Source organism: Bacidia gigantensis (assembly GCF_019456465.1).
Source record: "Bacidia gigantensis strain McMullin 20006 chromosome Unknown contig_255, whole genome shotgun sequence".
Taxonomy (NCBI): Eukaryota; Fungi; Ascomycota; class Lecanoromycetes; order Lecanorales; family Ramalinaceae; genus Bacidia; species Bacidia gigantensis.
The window spans coordinates 921,670-948,833 of NW_025408605.1; the positions used below are offsets into that span (position 1 = coordinate 921,670).

General features: G+C 49.3%; 9 protein-coding genes across 9 annotated transcripts; 4 read left to right on the forward strand and 5 right to left on the reverse strand.

Annotated features, from left to right (window-relative positions):
- Nucleotides 1-14: 14 nt before the first annotated feature.
- On the forward strand, nt 15-2,179 carry KY384_007001 (uncharacterized protein; the record flags this gene model as incomplete). Its single annotated transcript, XM_044815494.1, has 3 exons — nt 15-114; nt 164-275; nt 325-2,179. The coding sequence occupies 3 exons, from the start codon at nt 15-17 to the stop codon at nt 2,177-2,179; spliced, it is 2,067 nt and encodes a 688-aa protein (XP_044667368.1).
- A 2,027-nt stretch (nt 2,180-4,206) lies between these two features.
- KY384_007002 (uncharacterized protein) lies at nt 4,207-5,526 on the reverse strand (the record flags this gene model as incomplete). Its single annotated transcript, XM_044815495.1, has 3 exons — nt 4,207-4,343; nt 4,402-5,144; nt 5,204-5,526. 3 exons carry the CDS (start codon nt 5,524-5,526, stop codon nt 4,207-4,209), a joined length of 1,203 nt encoding a protein of 400 aa, XP_044667369.1.
- Nucleotides 5,527-6,638: 1,112 nt separating this feature from the next.
- Nucleotides 6,639-7,427, forward strand: KY384_007003 (uncharacterized protein; the record flags this gene model as incomplete). Its single annotated transcript, XM_044815496.1, has 1 exon — nt 6,639-7,427. One exon carries the CDS (start codon nt 6,639-6,641, stop codon nt 7,425-7,427), a length of 789 nt encoding a protein of 262 aa, XP_044667370.1.
- Nucleotides 7,428-7,580: 153 nt separating this feature from the next.
- Nucleotides 7,581-8,970, reverse strand: KY384_007004 (uncharacterized protein; the record flags this gene model as incomplete). The annotated part of the gene is made up of 4 exons (XM_044815497.1): nt 7,581-7,979; nt 8,039-8,055; nt 8,427-8,610; nt 8,683-8,970. The coding sequence occupies 4 exons, from the start codon at nt 8,968-8,970 to the stop codon at nt 7,581-7,583; spliced, it is 888 nt and encodes a 295-aa protein (XP_044667371.1).
- A 399-nt stretch (nt 8,971-9,369) lies between these two features.
- On the reverse strand, nt 9,370-11,151 carry KY384_007005 (uncharacterized protein; the record flags this gene model as incomplete). Its single annotated transcript, XM_044815498.1, has 2 exons — nt 9,370-10,736; nt 10,806-11,151. The coding sequence occupies 2 exons, from the start codon at nt 11,149-11,151 to the stop codon at nt 9,370-9,372; spliced, it is 1,713 nt and encodes a 570-aa protein (XP_044667372.1).
- Nucleotides 11,152-11,587: 436 nt separating this feature from the next.
- Nucleotides 11,588-12,129, reverse strand: KY384_007006 (uncharacterized protein; the record flags this gene model as incomplete). Its single annotated transcript, XM_044815499.1, has 2 exons — nt 11,588-11,726; nt 11,792-12,129. 2 exons carry the CDS (start codon nt 12,127-12,129, stop codon nt 11,588-11,590), a joined length of 477 nt encoding a protein of 158 aa, XP_044667373.1.
- Nucleotides 12,130-12,661: 532 nt separating this feature from the next.
- Nucleotides 12,662-14,855, forward strand: KY384_007007 (uncharacterized protein; the record flags this gene model as incomplete). The annotated part of the gene is made up of 2 exons (XM_044815500.1): nt 12,662-13,074; nt 13,121-14,855. The coding sequence occupies 2 exons, from the start codon at nt 12,662-12,664 to the stop codon at nt 14,853-14,855; spliced, it is 2,148 nt and encodes a 715-aa protein (XP_044667374.1).
- A 6,121-nt stretch (nt 14,856-20,976) lies between these two features.
- KY384_007008 (uncharacterized protein) lies at nt 20,977-22,872 on the forward strand (the record flags this gene model as incomplete). The annotated part of the gene is made up of 2 exons (XM_044815501.1): nt 20,977-22,665; nt 22,720-22,872. The coding sequence occupies 2 exons, from the start codon at nt 20,977-20,979 to the stop codon at nt 22,870-22,872; spliced, it is 1,842 nt and encodes a 613-aa protein (XP_044667375.1).
- Nucleotides 22,873-23,543: 671 nt separating this feature from the next.
- On the reverse strand, nt 23,544-26,329 carry KY384_007009 (uncharacterized protein; the record flags this gene model as incomplete). Its single annotated transcript, XM_044815502.1, has 5 exons — nt 23,544-24,752; nt 24,841-25,560; nt 25,608-25,964; nt 26,020-26,139; nt 26,195-26,329. 5 exons carry the CDS (start codon nt 26,327-26,329, stop codon nt 23,544-23,546), a joined length of 2,541 nt encoding a protein of 846 aa, XP_044667376.1.
- Between the last annotated feature and the right edge of the window lie 835 nt (nt 26,330-27,164).

Sequence of the window (27,164 nt, forward strand, 5' to 3'; positions counted from 1 at the left end):
CTGTCTGAGCCAAGATGATGGGATCGGATGCCCGCGACATGATGGGGTTGCCCACTGCAGCCCCCCCAAAGCCTGCTCCTACGAAAGCACCAAAGCCCAAGGTGAAGGGTCCAAGTAAGACTTTTCCTCCCATAGAGTACTACTTCAGAGTCTCACAATATAGGTGGCATGGCAAGGGAAGTCTTAGACCTTAATTTTGAGGGCGCACCTCCTATATCAATCGTTGCGCCAAAGTTCAAAGAGAAGCCGAAGCTTCCATTTAAGCCTCGAAGATGGTAGTGTCTTAAGATTTCAGGTTTATCATTTACTGATACGACGCTACAGGGAGCAAAAGCCTTTCATGAATTCTGCCAGAAAAGATGGGTTCATTCTACGTCATTGGAGGAGGGAAGGAGAAGCGCCGACGAATGTGACAGGCCTGCCTGCAACCCCGGCAGACTCGAATGCTGCATCGGAGATGGATACGGATGACAAGGGTACGAGCGGCATAGAAGACTCACGTTGGACAAAATACAATGTGAAAGTCGCTCGACCGCAATACTCGCAAGAAGAGTACGTGACCCATCTCAAAAATGAAGACTGGAGTAAAGAGGAGACAGACTATCTTTTGGATCTTGCTACGGATTTCGACTTACGCTGGGTCATCGTTGGAGATCGGTATGAGTACATTTCATCTACGTCCCCACAAGACCAAACCTCGGGTACAGTGGAAGTTGATCAACCCGAACCACAAGCAAAATCCAGAACGACCGAGGATTTGAAGGCCCGCTACTACACAGTCGCTGCGAAGTGTATGACACTCCGAACGCCGTTATCCAGCATGAATCCTACCGAGTTTGACACTCATGAAAAGATGACAAAGTATGAACCAAAGCGGGAGGCGCTCAGAAAACAGTACGCTGAAAAGTTATTCCGCCGCTCACCAGAAGAAGCGCACGAAGAGGAGCTCCTGTTGAAAGAACTATCGCGTATAGTGATCAACCAAGAAAAATTATACCAGGACCGAAAAGCACTTTACGATCGACTTGAAGCACCTCGGCCTATCAATCCTGCTGCTGCCCACGCATCGACTACCGTCTACCAATCGTCTCAAGGCTTGCACCAGCTCATGCAAAGTATGATGCAACAGCAAAGAATCAGAGAAACAGAGCGAAGAGAGAAGCGTCGTGCGACTCTTGGTATCGACACCGAAAATGCAAATAGTCAAAATGCTCTTGATGGCAGAGCTCAACGCGGCTCTATCGGTAGCGCTTCGACAATGCACGACAAGCGTCAATCACATCCGACTCCGCAACATCGTCCCCTTACACATAGTGAACGCGCCAAATTTGGAGTCTCTTATCCCCAAGAACGCCTCACGTCAGGTGTGCAGTTTCGGCACGAGCGGGTAGTAAAAGCTTCGCAGGCGAAGTCTGCAGTGCAAACTTCCAGGATCAATGATGCTTTAGCGGAGCTAGGAATACCGCCGCGACTCTCGATGCCTACCGCGAAGGTTGTTACAGAATATGAACGACTGATTGAAGGCGTCAAAACGCTAGTCGAGGTACGCAAATTAAAAGAGAAGGTCGAAGGGGAAATCAAAATCTGGGAGCATCAGAAAATGCTCGCTGATGGTGGTGGGGAAGATATTTTGATGGAACAAGCAGCTCCTAAAGCCGAAGAAGGAGATGTCGAGGAAGAGGCTGAATATCATGCAGAAGAGGAGAAAGTAGACATGAGAGCTGATAGCGAGGATGAACAGGGCGAGTCAAAGATGGACGGGGTGGGAGAAGATGATGCCAACATTGAGGCTGAAGAAGACGAGGCAGAAGAGCAAGATGAGAATGAAGCAATTCTTGATGAAGACGTGGACGATCAAGATGATGAGTTAGATCAAGATGCAGAGGGGTCGGATGCGAGTGCGGACGGAGACGAAGAAGATGTCGAAGATGCTGAAGACGAAGCAGAAGAAAGCGGCGTCGAAGATGAGGAAGAAGATGAGAACCCTAGCCCCAAAGCTGAGGAAGGCGAAGAAGATGGGGAAGACGTACAGGAAGAAGATACAGACCGCGCAAACGGAGTGGAACCCGAGGCTGATTTTGATGAATCTGCGTCGATAAAGTCCAGATCTCGACGAAAGCGAAGCGCTAGTGTGATGAGCTCTGTGAGCACCAAAAGCTCGAAACGACAACGGAAATGAGTGACTCGCTCAAGTTGGGTATCTACACCTTCGACACACGTCATGCAGTCTCCACAACCTACAGACTTTCGCAGACTTTGGCCGCGTATGGGCAAGCGAAAGACATATTCTGTCTCAGGCTCGTACAATGTGATATGGAGCTGATCCAGCGCTCTTCGTTGGCTACCAGGCGGGTCAAAAGCTAGCAGCTCGCTGTGCTCAATCTCATTCATACTGTGACGATCTTGAGCTACGGATCCGCTGAAGACGGAAGCGTACTTCGGTAGGCTGCTGGAAACGCTAATAAGAACCCGCAAGCAAGGAAGTGAGAATTGACAGTAACATCAACGAATTCATGAAGGCGGCTCTTGAGTCATGATCCACTTGAAGACAATGGTTGAGCCGATGTGAGTGTGTAATCTTCGTAGCATTGAGTAAGACTATATCTTCCTACCTGGTGCCCCTGCTGAGGGTGCCAAGACTATGGCTTTGGTCCAGAAGTGATCGGGACACACGCTTTCCCGCTTGCGGGCAATCTGATCAAATCAATATCCGGCTCACCTATACTCATTTATGTCACTAAGCTCTTGCTCTACTTTGAAGACGCTTGACCGGTAACACGTGGGGCGTTTCAGATCGCTTGCGTCCTTCACTATGCCTGAGCAGACACGTTTGGGGCTGGGTAGTCGTACCCAGACCCAGACCTCCACGCCTGTCCTCCGCCTCCGTGCAACAGGTCCGGCGTCGCAGGAGACTCGGAGACCAAGGATACAATGGGCAGAAGATGTTATAGATAACGAGGGACTAGGGAAAAAGAAGTCGAAAGGTAAATGCCTGCCCTGTCTTTCACCTCCTTACTTTCTCTACGTGCCTGAGTCATTCCGCTCTCCTCCGTTTATCTCGATACCTAAAAGACAGCCATAGCGCTAACGTGCCGCTCTCATGGCTAATATAGTATGCTGCATTTACCACCGTCCTCGAACAGTCGATGAATCCTCTTCAGACTCCTCCTCTTCTTCTAGCGACGAATCAAGCGACGACGAGTCCGCAAGTGACAATCCACAGAGGCGGTCTGACAACAATGACGACGGAAGGGCTCGGATGGCTGGTGCTGGTACCGTAAGAAGAAAAGAAAAGGAGAAAATTGTGCCACAAGCGGATCACCATGCGCATGCCCACAACGAGGGCCCGGATGGATGCGCGAAGCAATCTCATGACCATGGAAGGGACCAAGCCAGAAATAAGAAGGTAGTCACAAATGCCTACGAGAGGATGCCGAAGCGGAAAGCAGGTAGTCACACTGCTACGATGGAGGCCAAGCCATGATGTGAGACATCTTTTAAATAATTTGGCCAGGCAAGTACCCCAAGAGCGATGGAAGACCAAGTTGGCGACGAAGGATCAGTGCATTCGACGGTAGATCTCCTTTGGTTCTCGAACAGGCATAAAGCTTCCTCTAAGAAAGAGTGGAAAGCATCGTCGTCGCAAGAAAAGTACGTGGTCCTGCTTAAAGGAATGAAGCCATGGATGAAGCTACGCTTGGTGCGGGAAAAGCTTGTGCGTTAGTATCGAATCGTCTCGGGCTTTGCGCGAGATGAGAATGCCGATAAAGACGCCACCTAAGACAGAAGATCCTAGTATGATCAACTCCGGAAGTGCATATGCAATGCGGGTATGCGCACATGATCGCGAGACTTTTGGTGAAGGAGGGCTAGGGAATCTGCATCCTAAACACTAGTCGGACCCTCGCAGGAAGAATGCAGGAGGACGGGATGCACTGGAAGGATTTTAGGAGGATGCCGAAGCGGCGCAACCTTCTTCGGAGACAAAGGAGAGTATAAGCCTCAATAATGACTACCAACACGACAAGACAGTGAACTTCACTCTATCATATGTGCTTGTTGAAAACCCTCTATGGCGACCGCAATCAAATTATCCAGCGGGTTCATTGTTGTCTATGCTTCAAAATCGCTCCTCGACCATGGTCATTTCTAGTGAGAAACCACGCTAGAAGAAAGTCGTCGCACATTCTTGGCTGCCATAGATTTTCAAGATTGTAGCATTTTAGGAGCAACACCAAGTCGTGGACCCGAAGCATCGAATACCACGAACTGCGATTTGATGAAGACATCGCCGAAGATCGAGAAGCCGATTCCACTATTCTTCTGAATGCCACCATAACATACTACACAGCCTGGTCAGTATCCCTCTTAGATGAATTCAGGAAGTCAGATGGCACTCACAAACACCCCCCGACTCCACCGGCCCATAATTGATATAAGATCCAGGAACCACTGCTTTGTACCACCCAAAACCCAATGTGATGCTCGGTGGAGCTGCTATACACGGCAATGTCCATCCTCCCTGCTCTTCAGAGTATATCGCACTCGGTACCTGCTTATAATACGCCGTGACCACCGCCTCCGGCAACAAAATGAGGGAGGTCCCCGTATCCATAATTGCGTCAATCCTTGTGGAAGTAAAGCCACTGTTGCCGACTGCATAGCCGTTGGATGTGAAACCCCAAAACCCGTTACGGCTATCGACTGGCACGTAGGTGATGCTCCCAGTGTGCTTACTGTCGTCTACGTAACCAAAGTCGTATGATCCGGGCTTCCCTCTCTTTAGATCGACAGTGAAGAGTGGTGCGGCGAGGGTGCTCCTGACGTTGGAGAAGAAAGTCTTTTGGCGGTCCGGCTTGATTTGGTTGACCAGGTCAAAGGCGAGACCAAGGATGCCGTCGCTGTCAATGTCCTGCTCGAACGAAGTGGAGACGGACTGAGCGGCTTCGACGGCTTGATTGATTGCGGTTGTTGCGCCGACCTTGACGGTATCAAGGTACACATTGCCTTCAGCCTCGCTGTTGTCACCATATAGTATCGTCCAGTACTCACCTGCCAGAAGTCGAGAGCCCCTTGAGATACTCGGGCTGTAGACATCGTGATCTTGCTTAAGACTGTCTTTGAGTTGCGAAGAGAAGACCCAGCTGTTCGGTACAATATGAGACATCATTCTCGACACACGTCACTGGAACATAAGACTCACAGATCAGAGCTTCCTGTGTCAAAATTCAGATTTACAGTCTGGCCACCAATGCTCACGGTTGACAGATATTCTGAATCGTAGTCTTCAGGTGATGCTGGGACTGTCCCTTTGACGTTTGTAGCGGCAGTTTTCACTGCATGTGGAGCCACCTTGTTATATTTTCTGTACAACGCTGCGAGAGCAGCTGGACCAGTCTTGACAAAGGGTTTCTTGACAGATTGAGGAACGGTGAAGGCAGCACGAGTGTTTCGAAACTCAACTGGTGTTGCAGCCGCGGTGATTGCAATCGATAAAAGTACCCACTGGACATGGCACGCGTACATCTTGAAGCAAAGGAGAACAGGACTGGTATCATCGATCCGAAAGACTAAGGTAGCAGCACGAAAACAGATCGATCTCTTACACAGACAAAAACCACAGAGGGATTCAGTGCTATTGTATTTATAGCCACTTTCATCATCGCACTTGGCTGCCACGCATGCTCTTTCGTGAGGAATGCTGGGTCGGGCAACCTCATTTCTGGACTAAGTAAGCTGGGTAAGCATGGTTTTGAAAATGACGACTCTCCATGTAGAGAACTGATGGCTCATTCGATTCATTCATTGTTGGGTGATAATCAGAACCACCAAATTTAACGGATGTGTCTGATTGTGGGTAAGAGAGAACACCCTTCCGCTGAGCAATAGATGGAAAAACAAAGGCGAAAGGAACAGATGATGGTCAACTTTGGCATCCACAACGCCATAACAAAACTCTTTCAATCGGATTCCGAGGCAAACGATATACCGACAGCGAACCACTCACAATGAAAACTTACCTCGGAGCAGGATGCTTTCTTTTTTGTGGAAGTAGGTGAGATGAAGATCTCGTCTTTAGCCAATCTCGGGTTGAGCGTGACACTCATTCTACATCACGCTAAGGTCCTCTTCGACTGTAATGGCAGGAGTGGCCTTTCTGGTGCACAGTCTCCATTCCTAAAACGATTGTCTAGTTCGGATAACCAGCATCGTCTACTGCTGGTAGTCATGCCAAATGGAGACCGACGAGATCCTTCTTCGATTCCTTTGTTTACAAGATAAGCTAGTGAGCAGCCAGGCGCGTACGACCCTCACATTGCTCGACTGTGGATCCTCAGCGTGAAATTCGCATGTCTATTTGCTGTGCTTTGAGGAACTTCATTGTCGTTGTGCTCGAAAGGTGGCCTCGTCGGATTCTCAGGGCTCCGAATAGGGAGTTTGGGTCCCGAGCTGCCCCATGAGCCAATCTCTAGGGGCGGCAACCCCCCTCGAGCCCAACCGCCGCAACCTGGAATCAAATTTACGCACGTGACGGTAATTGTCGACATAGGACTTGACGTCACAGGGAAAGTACGCCGAGGCCGAAAGAACAAAGCATCGATCAACAAACACTCTATCGTTATCCGATCAATACCGCTATGTCAGGACGTAGCCTAACTGGTATCGCTCAAGGTGTGATTCGCTATGTGAAAGCCTTCTTTGCAAATGAATCCAGAACAACTCCTAACGAGCCTCCTTTAGGGCCTTGGTCGACGCATGATGCCAATGTCACGGCCGTTCAGTGTCTTGCCAAGAAGGTAGGGAGTCGACCTGCGCTTCCAGCCGAGTTGATCCTACAGACATTAGACCATCCATCTCGATGGATCTGCTCAAATCGAGTCCATCTTCCGTGTTCACGCGAGAAGGAAGATCCCAAACCCGCAACATGTGATTGCGGTCAAATGGGACAAACGGTGCTTCTAACCCCTCTGATTGTCGCAGGCTTTGGTGCAAAACCCCGCATTCAGGTGCTACAGTCCTTGCCTCCTTTGACTGCGGACCAGCTATCAACGCTTCGCCGTGTCGTGTTCACCTTCACAGGCCATGATCAAGGCTGGTCATCATTTCCGCCTGATCACAAAACTTACAGGAACACCTGGTCTTGGTTCGAAGCAGCTGTGAAAAGGGAGCATGGCGAGTTCACCACTGAAGAAGCGGAAGACAGAGGGGAGCAGCCATACAAACGCTTCCAGCTACAAAGGAACGTACATGCTTCGAAAGAGCAGCGAAGCTACAGGAAAGAATTTGGTATCGAACATGAGATGCTGCGAGATGCCAAGGAGGGCGACATCATTGAGCTCGTTGCGTGTGCTCAGTATGGAGGCTGGCAAAATGTTGTGCATGCATACAGTATTGAGCTTTGGTTGTTCGACAAGATGGCAGATTGATTTGACAACAAGAGACATCGCTAGCATGATCAACGAAGATCAAGCATTCAGAAACGATGCAGGACCCTGAAGAGGCCTTTCGAATTGCCGCTGTGCGCTCGAACTGTGCCTATGAGGAAGGACCCTAATGACATCTAATATCGCCAGCTCCGACTACATTCCGGTCTTCCCTTTCAACTCCTCAATTTTCTTGCTGGCCTCGGTCTTGCCAATGCCATCTGTGGGCACCCTCTCCCCTGCCTCCCTCGCCATAGCAGCGATATATCCTGTCTGCTTGCCTGTGGCTTGATCGTCTCCGGTGGACCAACTATCCGGGTTTTGTATGGGTGGTCCTGCATTCGCACTGGCTTCAGCCTCAGGATTTGCCGGTTCTGCGTTCTTCAGCTCGTTGATCTTTTGTGATGCCTCTGACTTGTTCAACTCGTTTGGCTTGAGATTCTCGACACCCTTGGAAGAGGCTAGTGTCTGGAGAAAAGCGGTTTGTTTCTCGGTAGGAGCGTCGTTACCCGTAGCCCACTGACCTGGCTTATCAAGTTGAGAGGCCATGTTATACTAGGTCCAAGAGTTCAGAGGTGAGCAATAGCCTCAAAGGGGGCAGTCATACTTTTGACGCTGAATGCTGAAACTACTGTAAGAATGATAGACTCAATCAGCTTCCGTGTGTTTGATTATTGACAGAGGGTTAGGAGCGTTGCAAACACGCCTCTCTAATACACTACGAAAATGACATCACCAACCAAAACGCGCGTCACGTGCAAAGACTAGCGTGCCTGTTTACTAGCAAGATCGAACCAGTTTGGAGAGTCGAGTATAATTTCAGATTGACAGAAGATTTACGCGTTGTTTTTAACAGCTTTCTTTCTCAGTGCCCCAATGGAGCCGACCTCAGCAGTACCGCATCCCGGATACTTCTGTCTAATGTCGCTACAGACATGAAGGTCTGTCAAAGGCTCGTATGCCCGCTCGCATTCAACTCGCGTCTCGATATTTTGAACACACAAGGTCGTCGAGTTCCATCTTCAATTTCAATCTCTCCATCAAATTCCATGTACTCAGCGTCGAGAGTCTCGGCAATCCTATCCTGATGATCGCCGATAGTCTCAGTGCCATCTCCCGCTCCGCCAGATCCTCCTGTCTCTTCACTATTCTGCAGAAATGCCGTGGTCTCTTCTGCATTGATCGACTGATTCAGCTTTGATCATTTCTCTCTAAGCACCAGATCAGGCTATTCACCTTCCGTAGCAAATTCCCTCACGAACCCACTCTGGTCCTCTGTGTCATCACCATTCATCCCATCCCCGCTCCCTCCACGAAGTTGCCGAGCTCGCTCTCGTTGGTGGTCGCGATGTACCTGCTGCGCATGCTCCTTTCTTGTCTGGCGGAGATTGTTTAGCTTGTTGCAATCTTTCTTGTGTGTCTTGTAATGGGCTTTCTGGCATTCGCGGGAGCAGTAAAAGATGCTCCGGCACTTCGCACAAGCTTTCTTCGATTCCTTAGAGCAGCAACCATTGGAGCACTGTCCCGGTAGGTGCGAAGTCGTCATGGTTGGATTGTGGAGGGAGGAAGGCTGAAGGAGCGGGGTCAGGAAGTCGCGGTGAGAAGAGTGTTGTCCGGAAGGTAGTGGATGTGTATGTGAATGCAGACACTTGAAACATATCTTCCAGAATTGAAGCACATATTGGAGTGCAAGACGCGAACAAATGGACAAAGAGCTTACAACCGTGTGGTACCCCTTTCTCCGAACCTCAAACAACCAAGATGCGCTGTGTATATTGATCTTGACTGCTTACGTAAAGGGTATCAACGAAAGAATTGGGCGCCAAACAAGAGGCAGACAATCACCTTTGACGCAGGCAGCCGAATCTCGATATATTTCTGTCCTCATATCACACAACGCTCACCCAGCTATTCATTGTCATGATCATGAAGCGGAGTCACCATTCTAACTTCTAACCTTAGCTGAATGAGGAGCGGGCTTCTTTGCCTTCTGCTTCTCCGCCCACTCTCTACTAGCAATCCTGCCTCTCTCAGCAGCATCTATTCTCGCCTTCTTTGCCGCTTCTTCCTTCGCCTTCTTTTCTTTCTCCTTCTCGGAAAGCATTCCTCTAGCACGCTGGTACGCTTCCCTTCCCTTCAATTTCTGATTTGCAATGTCTGCTGAAGTTGGAGGAGGACGCGGGGGGCTTGATATGTTTACTTTACGCGAAGCTGTGTTCGCGTCGAGTGAAGGCCCCCGTCTCGCTGAGGTATTAGCGGGTGCTGGTGAAACTTTCCTCGTTCTCTGTGAAGCGAATTTTTGCGAACTATTGATGGAGGACAGGCGCTTACTTAGAGTTGCACTAGCCACAACCCTTGGACCAGAAGCTGATGTAGGCTTTGCATTTTCAATCGCTGCATTTTTTACCAAGCTCAGCCGTGCTTTAGCAGCAGTATTAAGCTTGATCTCTGGGGCTTGACTGCGCCGGAGAGGCTTTGGCTTAGGTTGCGTTGTCCTTGACTGCTCCTCTTCATCCCGTTTCTGCCGTTCTTCACGTTGTTCCTTAAGCTTTCGAGCAACGGCTTCACCTGGCAATTCGAAGTTCGACTTTGTGGGCGGTTTGGTTGATTTCACAGGCTGAAAAGGTACTTTGTGAATGGAGCTCACTCTTTTGGACAGGCGCCCTGAAGCATTACTTGTAACTTGACTAGGCTTATGAGCGCTAGCCGGAGCTGGTTGCACATTGGACGGTCTAGTCCGAACTGATTTTTTGGCGGCTCCAGTATTAGGTTGTTCCTTAGCTTTCACATCCCCAGCTTTGGTGTCTGCTGCGGAAGCCTTGCCCTTTGAAGCTTTTGAGGAAGCTACCAAGCCGTCGGTAGGCATTCCAGCAAGTTTGTCCTTGTGATTTTTTGAAGTTCCTGCCCTCTTCTTAACCTGTAACGGAGAGGATCGATCACTCGCTGCGGCTGGAATAGCTTCGTCAACTTTCTCGATCTCATCTTCTAGAGCGTCTAGTGCTTCGACAGAGTCCTCAATTCTAGAGATACGTTTCGCCGGCGTTCGAGTCTTGATTTGTCCGACGAAGGAGTCATCCTCCTTTTCTGGGGTCATCGCATTCTTGAGCTCTTGCTGCACCGAGCTGTCAGACCGACCGCCACTTGCACTATCTTGCTGTGGAATTTCCCGTGCTTCAGACTCGATTTGGTTTACATACGGCTCCCCTGGCACGTCAATATCAAATTCGGGTGTATGACCTGGATAAACCTGTTCGCTGGCAGCTTCTGCAGCAGGAGACGGGGGCGATTCGGAACTGTCAGGAATCGTGGCGTCTTGGACAGCTATTTCTTTTTTGTATCAGCGTAACGTAAGTGAGATGTTTTTGGAACAAAGAGGATTACTGGGAGCATCATTGTTCATAAGATCGGCACAGGCCTGCTCAGCAGCATCACTTTGAGAGGACTGATTTTCGTCTTCTAGAATCTCGACTTCCTGCTCCTTTGATTTTACTTTGGTCACCTTTTTACTTTTCTTGCCTCCTTTGCCCTTTTTGCTTTTAGGTGCAGGCACTTTCTCGGCTTCATCTACGGTGTCTGTTCCTTCAATCATGGTGCTTGTGTTGACGTTGTTCGATATCTCACCTAAAGGAACGCGTCCTTTCGCAGGCGTGGGTGGTAGATCTTCTAAAGCAGCGGTTATGGCTTCCTCTTCTTGGGCTTTGACGGCTGCGCGTGTTGCGCGAGGCATCGTGTATCCTGCAATGTATTCTCGAATTAGGTGTCGAATTCAAACACGCGGGAAGTCTCTCTTTAATTGATGATCAGCAATTCGATAAAGATGTATCACACACAAGTTAAAGGCCAAGCGAGGTTCGGGGGTCTTTGTTTACATGGCGACCGGATAGATCCACTAGCGTGATTTCATCCATGCGACGCGACTTTCCTCCCCGCGTTCAATGAGAACGTCGAGAATGCTCCTGTTATAGGACTATGCTCCTCATTCGCATACGTTCGCATCCAGGCAAACACTGCCATCTTTTCGCAAGGGTTTGGTGACAATAAGTCGAGCAGCCCTTCGAGGCGTTGAGAACGACTGTAAATGAATACGCCTTCTCAATCTAGGCTCTAGGGCCTTTGGCCAGTGGACATGGCGGGCCCATGTGCATCACCTGTCTGAAACAAGCTCAACTTTCAGTGCTTTTGCCTTGAGTGCCCAATGCTTGTGGAGACTCTCGTTCGCCCTCGATCGGGATCCGCACCAATGTTTGAGGTAGTTGCGCGCGATGTTCAGGATCGGTCGTCTCCGCCTGGTCATCGCTTTCTCTTGGTACTTTCACTGTTAAAATACTAAGCTATGAGAAATTAACGTAGGGAGGAAAGAGGCTTACTCGAAGCCATATTTATAGCTCTCATGACATTGTGCCAATTGGACAAGACGGTGGCAACAGCTGGAATAGCAGCGCATTAGGGTTGGAAAGGTACAAGCTCGGAGATTCAAGTCCTTGCCTTCAGTCCCATCAGATAGCGTAGAAAGCTTTTCTTCCAATGCTTGCATCTGCGCAGCCAATCCTCCACTCAAGTCTCGAAGCTGCTTCAGATTTTCCAACTCTGCCTTCTTCTCACTTATGCGTGCAAGTAGGACAGGTGACTGGCCTGTTGAGCTCTGCAGGCCACCAATCGAAGGATGTCGCAGGGCGGAGCTGACGGGGCGGTTTGGTTGTGCCATCAGAAAGGGTCCTTTGCAGGCTCAAGAGAGGGTGTGGTGCGGAGAGGTTCGGTAGTATCAGAGTGGACTTCCAATTCAGTTCAAGCAAAGGTCAAGTGGTACTCAAAGCCCATCAGCAACAAAGGTCTGATGCTACACCAAGTGCAAAGCCTTGTGCGAGCAAGTCAAAGCACCTCGCTCATGCTCCCGCAATGGCGCTAGAGCTAGCTCCGGAACAACCTCGGGATCGACTATTGTTTACTTCTTTTCTGTCAAGCCTGTTGAAATGCGGATCAATTTTTGGCCTGGCACCGCGAACATGATGCGACTCCCTCCATAGCATTAATATTTACGCTCCAGGGACATACCTCTTATGGCTCGCCTGAACGATGCACCTCAGCCTGCGGGAGAATCCCTAGACGCATGTAAGCATCACTTCGAACGTTTGGTATCGATATATTGATTATTCTTAGTGAAGCGAAGGTTTGTGCGACAGAACCGTGAGCTTGCGAGGTAATTGATTTGAAGATATATCGTTGAGACAGCAAGATTCATGATCTCCAGGGTAAATTCAACTCAATCTCTACGCATTCGTAATCTCGAGGGGGAAGTCTCGAGGCTTTTAGCGGAAAACGTCTCTCTTCGGGAACAGATTATCAGGTTGCACTACGAAGTCGAGAATGCTCCTGGCCGCTGGACGTGGGACAAAATTGAGGATTTGAAAGAAAAGCTAGAATCGAAGCTCCATGGCTTCAATGACATTCTGAAAGAGCTTGGGGAAGTCAAAAGAAACGCTACAAGCGAGAGATCCACACGGCGGAAATCAGTTGATCATCCAAAGCCTCAGAGATCGCCGAGTCAGCGACAACGAAAGAACAATTTATCGACGGCGGACACGTTAGACGAAGCGGATGGGAGACTGCCCACAATAGTAGAGGACAAGCGCTTTCCAAGGCAGACGTTAGAGTAAGCTTCAACTTCTAGATTGCATGTGATCGCTAAAATACTTCAGTGTGAGCGAGCTGCGAACCATGATTACAGGCACGGCCGATCTTACAGATTCGCCTGATATAGGCTCACCTCCGATTGCCCATTTCGAGGAAGCGGACCCCGTCAAATTTGATCACAGAGCTGAGGAAGATACCACGACCTCCAATTTAGCAATTGATCACTCTTTGAGAAGAAAGCGGCGTGAAAGCTTTCATCAGGATGACGCAAATAGAGTAAAAGACGGAGTCAATGTTGACGAACACAATGCCCCAGTGAATGGGAGTTCAGCAGTATCCCAAGTGCTCAAGTTTGGTCCAAAGCGGAAGCTCAGCCACCGCGACCAAAGTATTCCAAAAATCAACAATCCAGGCAATGAGAACCTTACTTCGAGCCGCAAAGCACTGAACGGGGGGGACGGAAGTATAAGAGCAAAAGCAGACTCAAAAACTTCATCAAGTGGTACTAGGTTCTCCGAAGGGAAAGCAGCCAAAGAAAGAGCCGGCTCCGAAGAGGTCAAGCCGACCCGTACCTCAAACACACGGCAGCCTTTGGGACCCAAAAACACAAATAGCGACCCACAGTCTCCGGTGAAATTGATGAGAGACCTTCTGAAAGATAAAGCTTTCAAAGATGCCAAAGAAAGCATCAGCAATCGAGTACAGAACGGGGGCCGAGAGAATGAAAAGCCTGCCCCCAGTAAAGCACAGAAAAATTCGAATGAGACGCAGATGACAAAGAAGCGGTCTGCCCCTTCTAGAGAACTCCCACCAAAGACCCCAACTGTCGAGGGTCTCGACCTTTTGTCTCCAACCATATCTGATCCATCTGAGCCTCGGCCTGAAAGGGGAGATACGCCACCACCTCCTGACCTTGGGGCTAACACCGGCATCGGCTCCTTTGGTCGGGCCTCGCGACGTTCGAAGAGCAGTGTCAGCTATGCTGAACCTAACCTCCGTGACAAGATGAGGAGGCCAACGAAGGACTTTGTCGACGCTGTCACCGCTGAAGACAGAATGAGGCAGGCAGCTAATCTCAAGCGAGAAAACAGTGTTACGTCGATAGAGGGACTTACAGATCTAAGGATCAAGGATGAAGATAACAGCGAGGTAACAGGGCCAATTTGGACTACCAAGCCAATTCAGGAGACAAGAAGTCAGCTCCAAAGACAGGAAGCTGAGACGTCAAGTCCCTTGAGCCAAAAAACATCATTATCTGCAACGGACTTGCCCACAAGTGTCGCTACCGACAGACGCCGGCGCGCGTCTGCAATTGGCCGTAAAGACGATGGCGAGCAACATACGCATGGGACTGGAGCAGCCGATGCAATCACAGCACTTGTGAATGGCGCACACCGAAGGCAGAGACTAAATTCCGACGAGAAAAAAGAACCAGCGGACACTTCGAAGCCGATTATGCCTGATGCAGCGACCGGAACGAGCATATTCGACTTCACCAGCAGCTCGCCGGAAGATGCTGACAGGAGCAGTAAGCAAGACGGGCCGGCAAAACCGACGCGTGTTTCTAGGCGTCATTCAACGGCAGTGGATCCAGGGAAGAGCTCCATCACGATCTCTCGTCGAAGAAGGGGCACCTTCGTGGATAATGAGCCAGGTTCTGACAAGGGTCAACGGGTTGACCTCAAACTCATGAAGAGCATGACGGCTCTGGAGCCAGTGGCTTCGGTAGGGTCGAAGTCAGCAGCAGAGGTGGAATCATTTGGCCGAGCAGCTAGCAGGCGCCGGAGCATGATGTTATGAACCATTTGACTTTTGGGATGCCTTCTTGATTTCTAAGCCAGCGCAGCGCCTTCCTCTCGGGGAGGCTCTTAGGTAGGGAGGCCTCTGCCTTCGTGGGTACGCAAGTAAAATACGTGATCAACGCTGTGACCCTGCGTCAAAAGTTTGTAACCCCACAAAAATGCAGCGAGACAGCTGCCAACCCTGGGGAATGCCCATATTCCCTCACACGTAATTTTTACGTACTTGCATTTCCGTCCATTCTGCGCAAAGCCCCGCTCCGGTCCCAGTAGCCTCAACGGCGGTGAATGCGCTCGCCGGAGTGAGCAATATGCGAGAGGAAGCAAGCTTTGGGATTTGGCTGTTGATACAGGGGCAAAATCAATATGATCATAGATCTGACAGATTGGGCAAAGGACAGCTAGCTTATATTGGATGGTGCCTGATAGACTTTCCTCAGCTGAATCCCGGACTTGCCAGGAACTGCAGGGAAGCAGATCAACGATTGCCACTGTCTGAGAAAATTAACACCGTTTGAGGGCATGCAATATGCATGAGGCCCACCCGAGTCACCTGTCTCTTGTGCATCAAGGCAGCTGTTTAGAAAGCAAGACGGGGCGCTCGAAGGCCGAAATAAAGCCAGTAAGGACCGAGCGACGAGATACCCGCAGGGACCCATGTCCAAGATAACGTGTGGCGATTGGCAAGGAAACTGTGGGGTTATACGTTATTAGCATTGGCGTGGTGGTTAATGCCGCGATTTCTTCCCGAATTCCCAACCACGGTAATGCATGTACCTGAACCTTCAGGCAATGAGAGGGGGGGGGATGTCTCAGACAAAGTATGAGCTGTGCTATCGCAGGAAATTGTATGGTGCGTTTATTCATCAATACAGTTGGCAGGGGACACTTTCGCTAACCAATGAAGTCTGTAAACAATGCGTCGTGCGTTTTGCAGGTGGCTTTTACTGCAGAAGAATGCATGCTGGGGTTGCCAACCCACGCTGTAACGTACTTTCTGCGCAAAATGATTGGGATGATAAAGGCAGAATGGAGAATATTGGTTGTCAAAGTCGTCCCGTACCTTATGTGATGTGCGATAGGGACTTCGAATACTTTGCGTCAGTGGCTTGTATTTGTATTGTTGCTATTTTATACCCGTGGTGGTCCTCCATGCAGGAAAGATTTGCCCTCCTAGCCCCATGATCTGTTTTTGAATGGAGATGGAACCACATCTCTCTCCAATGCGCCGGTCAAACCCTCCATCCATTTCGTTTGTGCAAACAACAATGCAAGAATGTTATCTTTTATACAGATCGTCGCCCACAGATGCCCGCCAGCATGCGCCCCCGCTACCTGATGTTTCGATTTTGCACATGATAAAGGAAATTAAGACGACCAAGCGCGGCCCCTGTGTCTGCTTGTATCGAAGGAGTTCGTGTAGTCTCGTAATTGCGTATTGATTGTGTCCGAGAAAGGGCCATAATTCGGAGCCTTGGGGCTGGGTGAGTTAAGAGATGATTGAGAAGTCGAGGGAGACACGGATTTACTGCTCGAGCTTGCTAAACTCGATGATGTACTTGAAGCTTGTTGTGGTGTAGATTGCGTGGTCCTGTAAGAAGCCCAGTCTATTGCAGGTGATAGGTAGAAGGTCGACGTGGACGCAATTGATTTAGGAAACGTAGAAGATGAAGGTGATGTCTGCGGTGTCGAAGAGGCGGACGCTGATCCTATCTCAGCTAGACGGCAAGACTGAGAGCAGTATGCTCCTCCAGATATTTGCTGCTCGCATGCAAGGCAGTACTCGTGTGACCAGGTGACCTCCATGATCTAAGGCAGTGGGAAGAGGTCGAGTGAAGCCGTCAAGGATGGTGGCCGCCTTCTAGTGATAAGTAGAAGGATACGGCAGGTATTCCTGGATATGTCTTTGAATGGATGTTGAAAGGAAGAGATTCTGTTGTCGAAAAGAGTTTGGCCGATGAGTCAGAAGAAGCGAAATCGGAGCCGTAACAAAATTAGAACAATAAGATTTAAAGCATAAGATCGGAGTGATGGCAGTCGAAGCCCAAACGGTTGTCAAATACTGATCCTAGGTGGGTAGCATGATTGTACGAGGACAGGATTGAGGGAAGGGTACGCAGATTTGTATACTTGTGAGAGACTAACAGCGTCAGGCACAGACTTTTGCATGCAGGAAGATCATGCACGTCTTCCAGACCCCTCTTAATCGAAGGTCTGTCGCTCGGCGAATGATCATGAGGGCCGTGTCATAGTGGGCGCGCTAGAGTGTTAGAGAGCCTTAGGAGAAGTCCTTTGAGTCGTGGACCAGGAAGTTCCAAGACGGCGTCGAAATAATATCCGAGCAGCGGCAAGACCTTGCCTGTTCAGGCTGAGCGGGAGAGCGACAGTTGCGCTGTGGATACCCTTGCTCCGCCCTGCGTGATTGCGAATGATAATGTTGCACAGCTCGACTCGTCTCCACGAGCGGGCATGAGAGCGCGTCGAACACGTCTGCACGCACCCACTCAGTCCAACCAATCCTGTGGCTGGCATCCTGCCGTTTGAAGAATGCAACTCTCAGCCCTTCGCTCGTCTCGCTCCATGGCCGGGTGGAGGCAGCAGGAGGTAGCAGGAGGCACGAGGTCAAAGCACACTTGGGTTAGTGTGTAGTGTCTAAATGCGGAGCTTTTCGGTGGGGGAAGCGTCTCATCGTCATCAAACTTGCACCTTGGCACCATTTTTCTTTCCGGCGCTTTGAGACAGGCTTGCATCAGTTCAGGACAGGGTTGAGCCCAGACCGCCGACAGTCGAGCCAGGTTCGTCTAGGGTTCCCTTTTTGGTTGCCGCTGTCAGCACGCAATGAATTAGCTCTCGCTTGCCAATCTGTTCGCCCCAGAAAGCACGGACTGCCCATGACCAGTCAGAAGTGGCAATGGCGGAGCACCAACAGGAAAAGGACGAGGGTGGCAATTTCGGTTTGGAGTCTTGCCACGTCCTGCGCTATCCTCGAAAATGATTCCGTCCCCCAACTGCTGCAAGGTCGTGCTATCCGAGACGAGCCTGATTTGGGGGGCTATTGGACACAAGCAGGGCAAAAGCTGCCACTCCACCTGATGAATAATACCCCACGGCTGATCGACAATAGGAGACGCTGCAACTTTTAGACAGCTGCAAAGCATACCCCGGTTCAAGCCTACATTCGCAATCCATCCAACCTTTTCTCGGAGCAAAATTCTGCCGTTGGCAGCAGACATTGGCCCCCGCTCAAGCCTTGCCACTACTGGTATGCTCCTCTTCCACGGGCCATGCAGCTACTGGCCCGATCTTATTGAAATCGTCTTCATTGATGGGATATTTTCCAAAACGGCCACAAAGTCAACCCTAACCAAATCTACAATCTCAGCAGCATATAAGATTCCTGTGACAATAGCACCCTCAACTCAATGCTAGTAATGCGGTATATGTTAGATGTGTAATTTCGTATTCTGCAAATCCATCGTAGCACCACTACGTCTAGATTCTTGCCTATGAAGAGACGGTATCAGCGTTTGACTGCCTTCAAGCGGACTTGGTATGTCAATGCACTTGTGGAACAGACGTGCCGTTCGATTTGCAAATCAGCTCCCTCGAAGTGTCCAGTCTAGCAACAGTGTAAGCACAATAACGAGCGGATTGATTCGGCAAAATCTTCTCGCTGAATGCGGGCCTATTCTGACCCATCACGCACGGCTCGTAGATCTTGGAACTTTTTTATTTTGGTCTGTGTTTAGCCAATGTCCCCAATTATTAGTCGTTCAAAGGAAGGCAGTCGAGCCCTGCTTCAGATACCATAGATGATCATTGATCCGTGATCGCGACTGTGTCATGCTTTCCGGTGATGTCCTCATCAAGGGATCTGCTGCGTGTATCTACCAAAGTAACGTCTTCTCAAGAGCCCAGTGATAGCATCCGGTTGAGAAACAAGTCGCGCCGTGTCAATATACATCATTCTACCTTGAGCAAAGCCAATGCCAAAGGGAAGGATGCAAAAGAGCGCGAAATATAACAAAGCCCCAACGTAGAGATTGAATACGCGTCCATCAAATCTCCTTCACGAAGGGTGAGCACCACCTCTGAATCTACTTCCTCGACTATGGCACTGCAACGAACATCTGCCTAGAATGTCTGAAAGTTCCAATGACTGCTGCAAATTTGGCCGGTGAGAAAGACATTTGATATGGGCACAGGACGGCCTCTCGCAGGCGTCTTCACATCATTGATCAGTCAACACCCTCCAACGGCGGGTTCTTTCACGCCAAAAGTTCTAGTTCTAGCCCTTCTGAGCCAAACCATCTACATCTCATTTCGATGTAGAGCCCACTATGCGAGACGTTTCCAACGATGAACCTCTGACCGAGGCGGGTAATCCAACCAGGTCAAATGTATGAGGCCTCGATGAGAGCTGGCATCACAAGTTCCTATGTTCGTGAGTGTACGCGCGGCACTTTAGGATCTCGGAAAGGCTCCTTGACAGTTTGAGTTCAGTGTTCTGGTACAGGCTGAACCGACCCGCTACCGTTGGATTTTACAGGAATATACGTGTAATAAGTCACGATGCTCCGTTCATTCCTGAGCCCTCTACCGTCAATGACGCTCGAATCACAGCTCTGAGACAAAACGTTCAATTCCCGAGCTCCGGCCATGCATCATGCTTCAGAGAAGAGATCAGCCACCACCTATACGGTCATGCCCACGACTCGTTCATATTGACAATTTCCGAACGGAGTAACTTTTGAGCCATATTTGCACCAATGTCTGCCTGGTCGTTTTTTTTGTCTCGGACCAATAAAAGTGCGATATTAGCCTTTGAGGAATGTTACGATCTCTTTGTTCGTGCACCTCTGACCAGCTCTGCTTTTGTCATCATGCCCCCCAATGAGTGATTCTCCTTCCTAGATATTTGAAATATCATGTTGAATTTCTTCATATCGCTACACTTTGCCCTTCTTCGAGAAATATAGTGGAAGACCTGGCATGGATATCTTGTGGAATTTCTCTATTTCGACAAGTTATTTGGCTGCAGCTGCTGGCCTTTATTGGATCAATCGTTCTTTACTACTGAGTGAGTCTAAGAAGCTAACAGAATTGGGTCACCTTTACTAATCATACGTTTTGCAGCGGACGCGTTCAAGTGAGCTACCACATATGTTGAATCACATTTTTCAACTCTTAACTCTTTCAGATTCCCTTTTGCTGTGACCGTTACTTTACTACATTGTCTGGTATCAGCATGCGTGAGCATGATCATCTCATCTCTCTTGAACAGATTCACCGTTCGCAAGTTTCGCTCGGTGTGTAAACTTTCGTTGATTGAGCAAGAGTACGTGTTGGACGAAAAGAAAGCCCTTACACGCCGCTCCAGCCGATGGATACAAGAAAACGATATAGTAGAAGATTTTGAGAACGATACTGCGAGCCAACCTTGCCAACTCAATCATGGGACTAACCAGTGTTGCTCGGTCCTTCATCTACGAAATCTTCAAAGGAGGAACGACTTCCCTTGCTCATGGCCCTTTGCAATTTCCTTGGCGCTGCATTTGTCTGGCGTCAACTTACTATTGAGGTGTGTCCTATCCGATGCATTAAGATCATACTATTGATACATTTGCAATAGCCGGGGCGCTTTTCCACTGTACGCTCTCGCAGCCCTGGGAGCTTTGCCAACGGTATTTTTCTTCAGCTATCGTCGTGAATCAGCCATGACTTTAATACTCGCATTTACATCAGCACTACCAATCATTTTAGTTGTGATCCCCAGGGCACATTTCACAGACGTCGTAGAGACTAGCCTGGCGCTGACCGTTTACGTATCTAATGTATCTATAGCATTGCTAGCCACTAGGCTCTTCGAAACATCCGGAGTTCAACAATGTATGGATTGCTGCCTAGCACACCACGAAGAGCTAGATTCGAGTGCTCTGGACCTTTTTAGTACTGGCTTAAGAACGGCAGATCACAGGTTATTCTCTCTAGGCAAAGGACTATTGCGTTCTGCGCTCTTACTTATTCTGGTTCTAGGACTTTCTGGCGAGATCAGAGATATTATGAAGAATTGCTACGTCTTGCAGGATTCGCACTTTTTATCTACCTTAATCACTAGTACAATGCTGCAAACTGCAACTTTGGTCACGTTCTTCGGACATTCTGCTACAATGTCGCCTGTCAATCTAGCCGTACTCCAAATAGCAGCTTGTAGTACGATGATCACAATCATATATCAGGATGCGTTCAGGCTTCAGGACTGGCTGAACGTTGTTCTCTCCTGGCTGCTCTTCATCATCTATTTCCTGCAGAAAAATATCAATACGAATTCAAGTCTTCCCAAAAGCCCGCAAATAGCTCATGCACATTTCACCCGGATCTTCCTCGGATTCATTCTCTACGCGGCTGTATATCGAGGCTCATTGACATTTGAGGAATACTTGACGCCTAGGCCCATGATGCTCCCATACTCCGGTATTCGCAGCTCTATCGGATCTCACAATGCTAGCACCTTCTCAGTCAATCTGTCAAATACGTTGATGGGAACTAGAGACGACTATCTCGGAAAACGAAAGTCATATGACGCTGTCGTCAACTGGAAGCGGTTGATGAATGTATGTACAGATACCTTGGACGGGCTTGGGATCGAGGATATCGTAAATTGTCTTCACTATCTTTCTCATGAAGAAAACGACTATTTCATTTATTCAAACACTTCGCAAACACAGAGACTGTATGACGGAAGCCAAGACGAGGAGACGCCCATCAACGCAATCCGTAAGGATCCAGTGTTCAGTCGGGCTCAAGATCCCTTCATTTCAGCCTCACGTTCTTGTCCCGGACAAGTCTTCAAGTTTCACACCTATTGGACTGGGCAAGCTACATGGCGATTCGAGCTCTTCATTAAGGGCTATTTATATACCCAGCATCTTGCTTGTTCTCGTCTATGGATTTGGCTTGACACAGACATCGCACCTGATTCTATCGACCGCATGCTCCATCATGACGCTTTGTTCCAGCGATTTGAGACATTGATTCATCATGGCTACATGGTCTTGAAGCCATGGTCTATACCAGCACGTATTCCGATCGCTGGAAGTGGCAGCAGTAACGAGGTCGACTCAACCGGCGTCGTTCGTGAAGAATCTGGCCAAGTCTATCTCATCCCAAATCCCATCTATAAACGTGTCTCGACCCCAACTCAGATATCCGACTTTGTCCGCTTCGTGGTCCTTCATCTCCACGGAGGCGTCTACCTAGACATGGACGTCCTTCTCCTACGCGACCTTCGCCCCCTCCTTCTTCCGGATCCAACCGGCTCGGAGCTCGATACGCAAGCAGCATGGGCAGAGCAATGGGTCGAGCGTGCAGAAAGCCCGGGCGACTATAATACCGCCGTGCTCGCCCTCCCAGCCAACTCCCCACTCTCATCTTATCTTCTCCGCGGTGGCCTGCGTATGGGTATGAATTATCACCCAAGGGTGTTGGGAAATATGCTGTGGAGGGACAGGAAGAATGGGGAGCTGCCTATGCTGCACAATGCAGTCTTTGATCCGCTGGTGACAAATTTGAGGCGGAAGAGTACGGATGTCTGTACAGTCCCGTGTCACAAAAACTTCAAATCGGTATTTCTCAAGGTCGTGGAGGAAGCAGGGAGAGAGTGGACTAATTACAGCGGGGGTCATAATGGCATCAACACGACCCCGAGCGTGCATCCAGAGGCGATAGATATAGAAAGTTGGCCTCTAAGCACCAACAGATCACTAGAGCATTTCTTCCGCGGCGCGTTTGCTTATCACATACACAATCAGGTGAGTCTCGCAGTGAAATACTTCGTCATGTGCACTTGCTAAGGCTTTGAGTAGTGGAAGGCTTACCCTGAGCCAAACTCCTGGATGGATGTCATTACACGAGCCCAAGATGGGTTCTTCGCCGGCCAGCGAACGAATGTTTATGGGGAGCAATGGAGAGGCCCTCCTTTGGAGAGCTATGATCGCTCGAAATGGGGATGGCTATGAGTGTGTTCTGCACATGATTGTGACGTTTTGTATCTGATAAGTGGAGTGTGCACTCGGATTGATGGTTGCTGTTCCTGCTCTAGCATTATAATGCCTCCCACACGAGCAGGACGCTCGCAGCACGCAGAGCTCACACTTTTGAAAGTCGGGCCTGCAGACTTGGCCAAGATTGCTCCGTGTACTGACCAAATCGCCCCTCGAGGTTGTTCTAAAGATGCGCTAGTGTACAAATGGTGTACATAACCAAGCTTGACGGCGGACAACAACGGGCCTCATCTCGTAGACAAGACCGTGACACTAATACACATCCTTCATTACACTTCCACACTCCTGCAGCGCTGTGGCTATTACCGTAAATTAGGTGATTGTGTAAGGAAGTGAAACGTCGCTCTCAAGCTGTAGAGTCGAGAAAAACACGCCTCCATTTTGGCGCCTGAAATGGTGTTTTGTGATTCGAAAAGGTGCAGTATGAGATGCTAATCAAGCGTGATGACTTCATCTACCCCGTACGTAGGATACCGTGCTAGGTATTCTTGAGGTCGATTGGAGTAGTAACGTGGTTGTTCGTACAACATCGCTGCTGAAGGTCGTGCAATATATCGCGGTCTCTCGATCTCGTCACTATATGGAAGTTGTTAGTGCAACGTCGTCCATGCAGGAATTTCGACTTTTTACGCTTCAAGTAGATAAGGATGCTGCATTCGTCTTTCCTCGAATGGATTTCCGGTGGGAAGTTTAATTTGTCGTGGGAGGGACTGCCCCTCTGCCAGCGTCATTTGTAAAGGTTGCTGCAACGGAAATTCCTGTCTTCGTTCCTGGTGCTCCCCAAGACGGACAAGCCTAGGCTGCTGCCTATATGTTTCTACTTCTTGGATTGGGCGATTTTGAAGTGCTGCCATAGGATTGTGAGAGTCAGAATGATTGTAAGAGTCAAGCAGTCTTCCAGCATATCCGTGTGGGTCAGTGGCCTTTGGTCCTTGACTACCATTTTCATCTGTTTGTAAGAACACCTGTCGTCTCTGAGCCAGCCCACCGTTCCTATTATTGCTATGTGTATTGTCTTGTACCCAATCTAAATTTGGCTCACGCGTTGCTTGTGTTTGCGATTCTAGGGTATCCGACAGACGGACGAGCTTTGATCGTTGCATACTGACAGGCGCAGATGCTTGCGAAGATACAGAAGTAGGTTCTGCGTTATGCAATCGTTTATGAAGCTGGTGTGGGTAGGGATTCGAGCCTCCCCACGAAGTCCATGCCGCTTCGACATCACGAGATGCAATCTGGCTGGTCTCATTTCGTGGAAGCAGGATCTGTCGAGGATCGTCTTGAAATCGTTCTGCCTGATGTGATTTTGTGGGGACGGCTTCCTGCTTTGAGGCGTTTCTACGCAACCCAATAGGCTCTAGATGAACAACCTCATTGTTCAAGGATTGGTCTAACGGCACAAGAACGGCCCTGTGTGAATCAATAGGCGGAATGTGCTGCTGCGCGGCCTGATATGGAGCGGAGTTGTCGTTAATGCTATGATTGCGTCGCCTCTCCAACCCACGCAACTCGAGAGAACGTGATTGCCCCATCGTCATTGGATTGACATGACCAAAACGGCCTTCATGGGTCGACAAGGCTTCAGGATGTTCAGTCTCAACCGAAGGTAGGATATTTCCATGAATACTAGCTGGACGGAGTGTTTGCCACGTTCGTGATGATTGCATAGCTTCAGGGCGATCATTTGTGGTAGGTGCGACAAACAATCTGCCTTGGTCGTGAAACCTTTCTACCGTGTTTGGCGTCTTGACATTTGTCTGAGAAGAATTGATCGTATTCAGGTCCAAGCTTCGCTGGAGGTCTTTGTTCAAGGGTGACATCGTGGCATGTTGAATCTATTTGGTTTAGCGACTCGGGGGATTTAAAGATATTGGGAAGCACGCAAACATTGCACTGAGAATTAAATTTATTGAAGATACTCACTGGCGGCGGTGAGAAGGTAGCGGGCTCTTTGCTCCCCTCAACGATGGCAGTTTGTTTTCCAACTCCTACGATAGACCGATTATAACCGTCAAGTCCTGGAATCGGCCTCAGACCATTCGTAGGCCCTGGTAAGGATGGTGTTATGAGATCCTTCTCACCGATGGCGTTCCTTACATTGACATGTGCTCGATTAGGGTCGCGCTTGTGACGATGGACAGCCGCGTTCCATCTAGCGTGCATTTCTTCGTCTTGTCGAACTTTGCGAGCTGGATCGTACTGGAATTCGTGGTCAAGATCACGTTCTGTGGTTCTGGTGTAGGTGCCATAATCTTCGTCGTCAGAGTCATCCTCATCTTCTATTTCTATCAATCCCGCATGTGGGAGTTCAGCTGGGGGTTCATTAGCTTGGTAGGCCGTGTTGTGGAACCTGGGCCTGCTTTCGAACGCCGGCAAATGCTTCTCATCGTCTGAAATGACTATTACTTCTCGAAGCATTGCCGTCACGTCATCATCCTTGTCATCGCCATCGTCCTCGTCTCGCCACGAAACCAGTTTGTCAAGCGTGAACTGCTCAACACCACGCCGAGCATCGTGCCAGAGGGTTCCAGACTGCAGAAGCTCATCATAATTTGTGTAAACGTGCCGAATATGAGCTACAACGGCCAAATTCGCTCTCCGAACAAGCGAAGTTCCTTCCGCGGTTCCGACGAGACCTTTGTTCTAGAAAGAATCAAAACAAAGAGGAAGCATTAAAGACGCCAGCATACCTTATCAAAGGCACGAGAAATTATTTCGTGCATATCGCGCTCAGGTATCTTAGGGAAAAGATCCTTAAGGGTTTCTCGAGCCTGGGAATCAATAATCGCTTGCGGCAAGGAAGAATCAAATCCTGATGGTCCTCCTTGTGTCTTTGACTTATTCTTCTTCAACCTACTATGACCTCTGATCATCTTGTCCCTGAGCACGTCCTCTTGCAAAAAAGCAAATTGAGATTGGGCTACCCGACCAGTAGTAGTAAGTGTTACACCTAAACTGTGACAGGCTTTGTCCACAACGAATGTGGGAAAATGGTGCCCTATACGATGGACTTCTCTCGAAAGTTCCATCGCTGAACGTGCTCCTGGCTGAAGGTTTTGAGACTTGTCCGGACGGTATTTTCGGAAAGGCGTCGAGACTTACCGATACGATGTACACAGTCAATCCGAGATATTTTGAATACTTCCTACATCGCTTGTTCAATTGTGAATCTCCAGCTGGGATGAAAGTGTATCCACGGGGAGGGTTCACATCATGCGTAAGCTAAGCGGTTATCAGGAGGGGGCCACAATTTAAAAATGTGTGCAAGCAGGCATACGTATGTGAGAAGTTTCTTCTTCTGGGTTATTTCTTCAAAGATGACCTTATAGGGTGCACTCCTGCGTCCGGCCTGCTCGTGTCGGGATGTCCCACTCGCGACCGAAGCAGCACGCTTCCTGTGTACGGGAGCCATGGTGCTTTGACCTGCTGTGTTAGTGCTTGGGATGATTTTGCGATGAGAGGAAATAAAGGACACAAAAAGCATGTATATGCAATAGGGACACGCAGCTTAGAAGGAAGGCCAACGTTGGCCTCTTCTAACCTATACGAAGAGACAACAGTTCGGATCTTTCGATACGCATTGTGGGACAGCACGAAGCATGGCCATTGTGGGCAAGGGCTGACACGTATGGATAGGCTCCGGAAAATGCTGGGGAAAGATGTCGCAGGAATGAAGCAGATGGACTTTGAAGAAAACGAAGGGCGTTTGTTCCCGATTGCGCTAGACTTGGTCAGCAACACAGCCGCGCGGCCATGATGTGCCTTCAATTGGCTCATTCTCAGCCTACTCAGGTAGTTCCGCTCGGTCCTTCAAGGTCTCTCGAATCTATTCCCACGAAGAAGCCAAATGCACAGCAATGCAGTCTTGAATGCGTATCGCCATATCTATCGTGCCTCGCTGCAAGCTGTGCAGTATTCGTCCCCAGCACGGCATACACTGAGAACACTTATAAATACTGAATTTCGTCTGAACAAAGCCAAGGATTTCGATACCGAGAAGGTCAACAACACGGTAAATTTTTTGAAGCATGCGGCCAAAGCCACCGGCTTGGAACATCGAATGGTCAAGAACCTGTTACATGTGTGGTTCTACTGGATGAGTCCACCGCCCGTGAGGTAATGAACCAATCCTGCATAATCCGCGACAGGGCTGATGTGGACTAGTCAGAAAGTTGCAAAGAGCACGGAGCTGGAAATCCGCAGATCCACACTCGACCATATGAAGGTGACGTTGAAGATGCTCAATC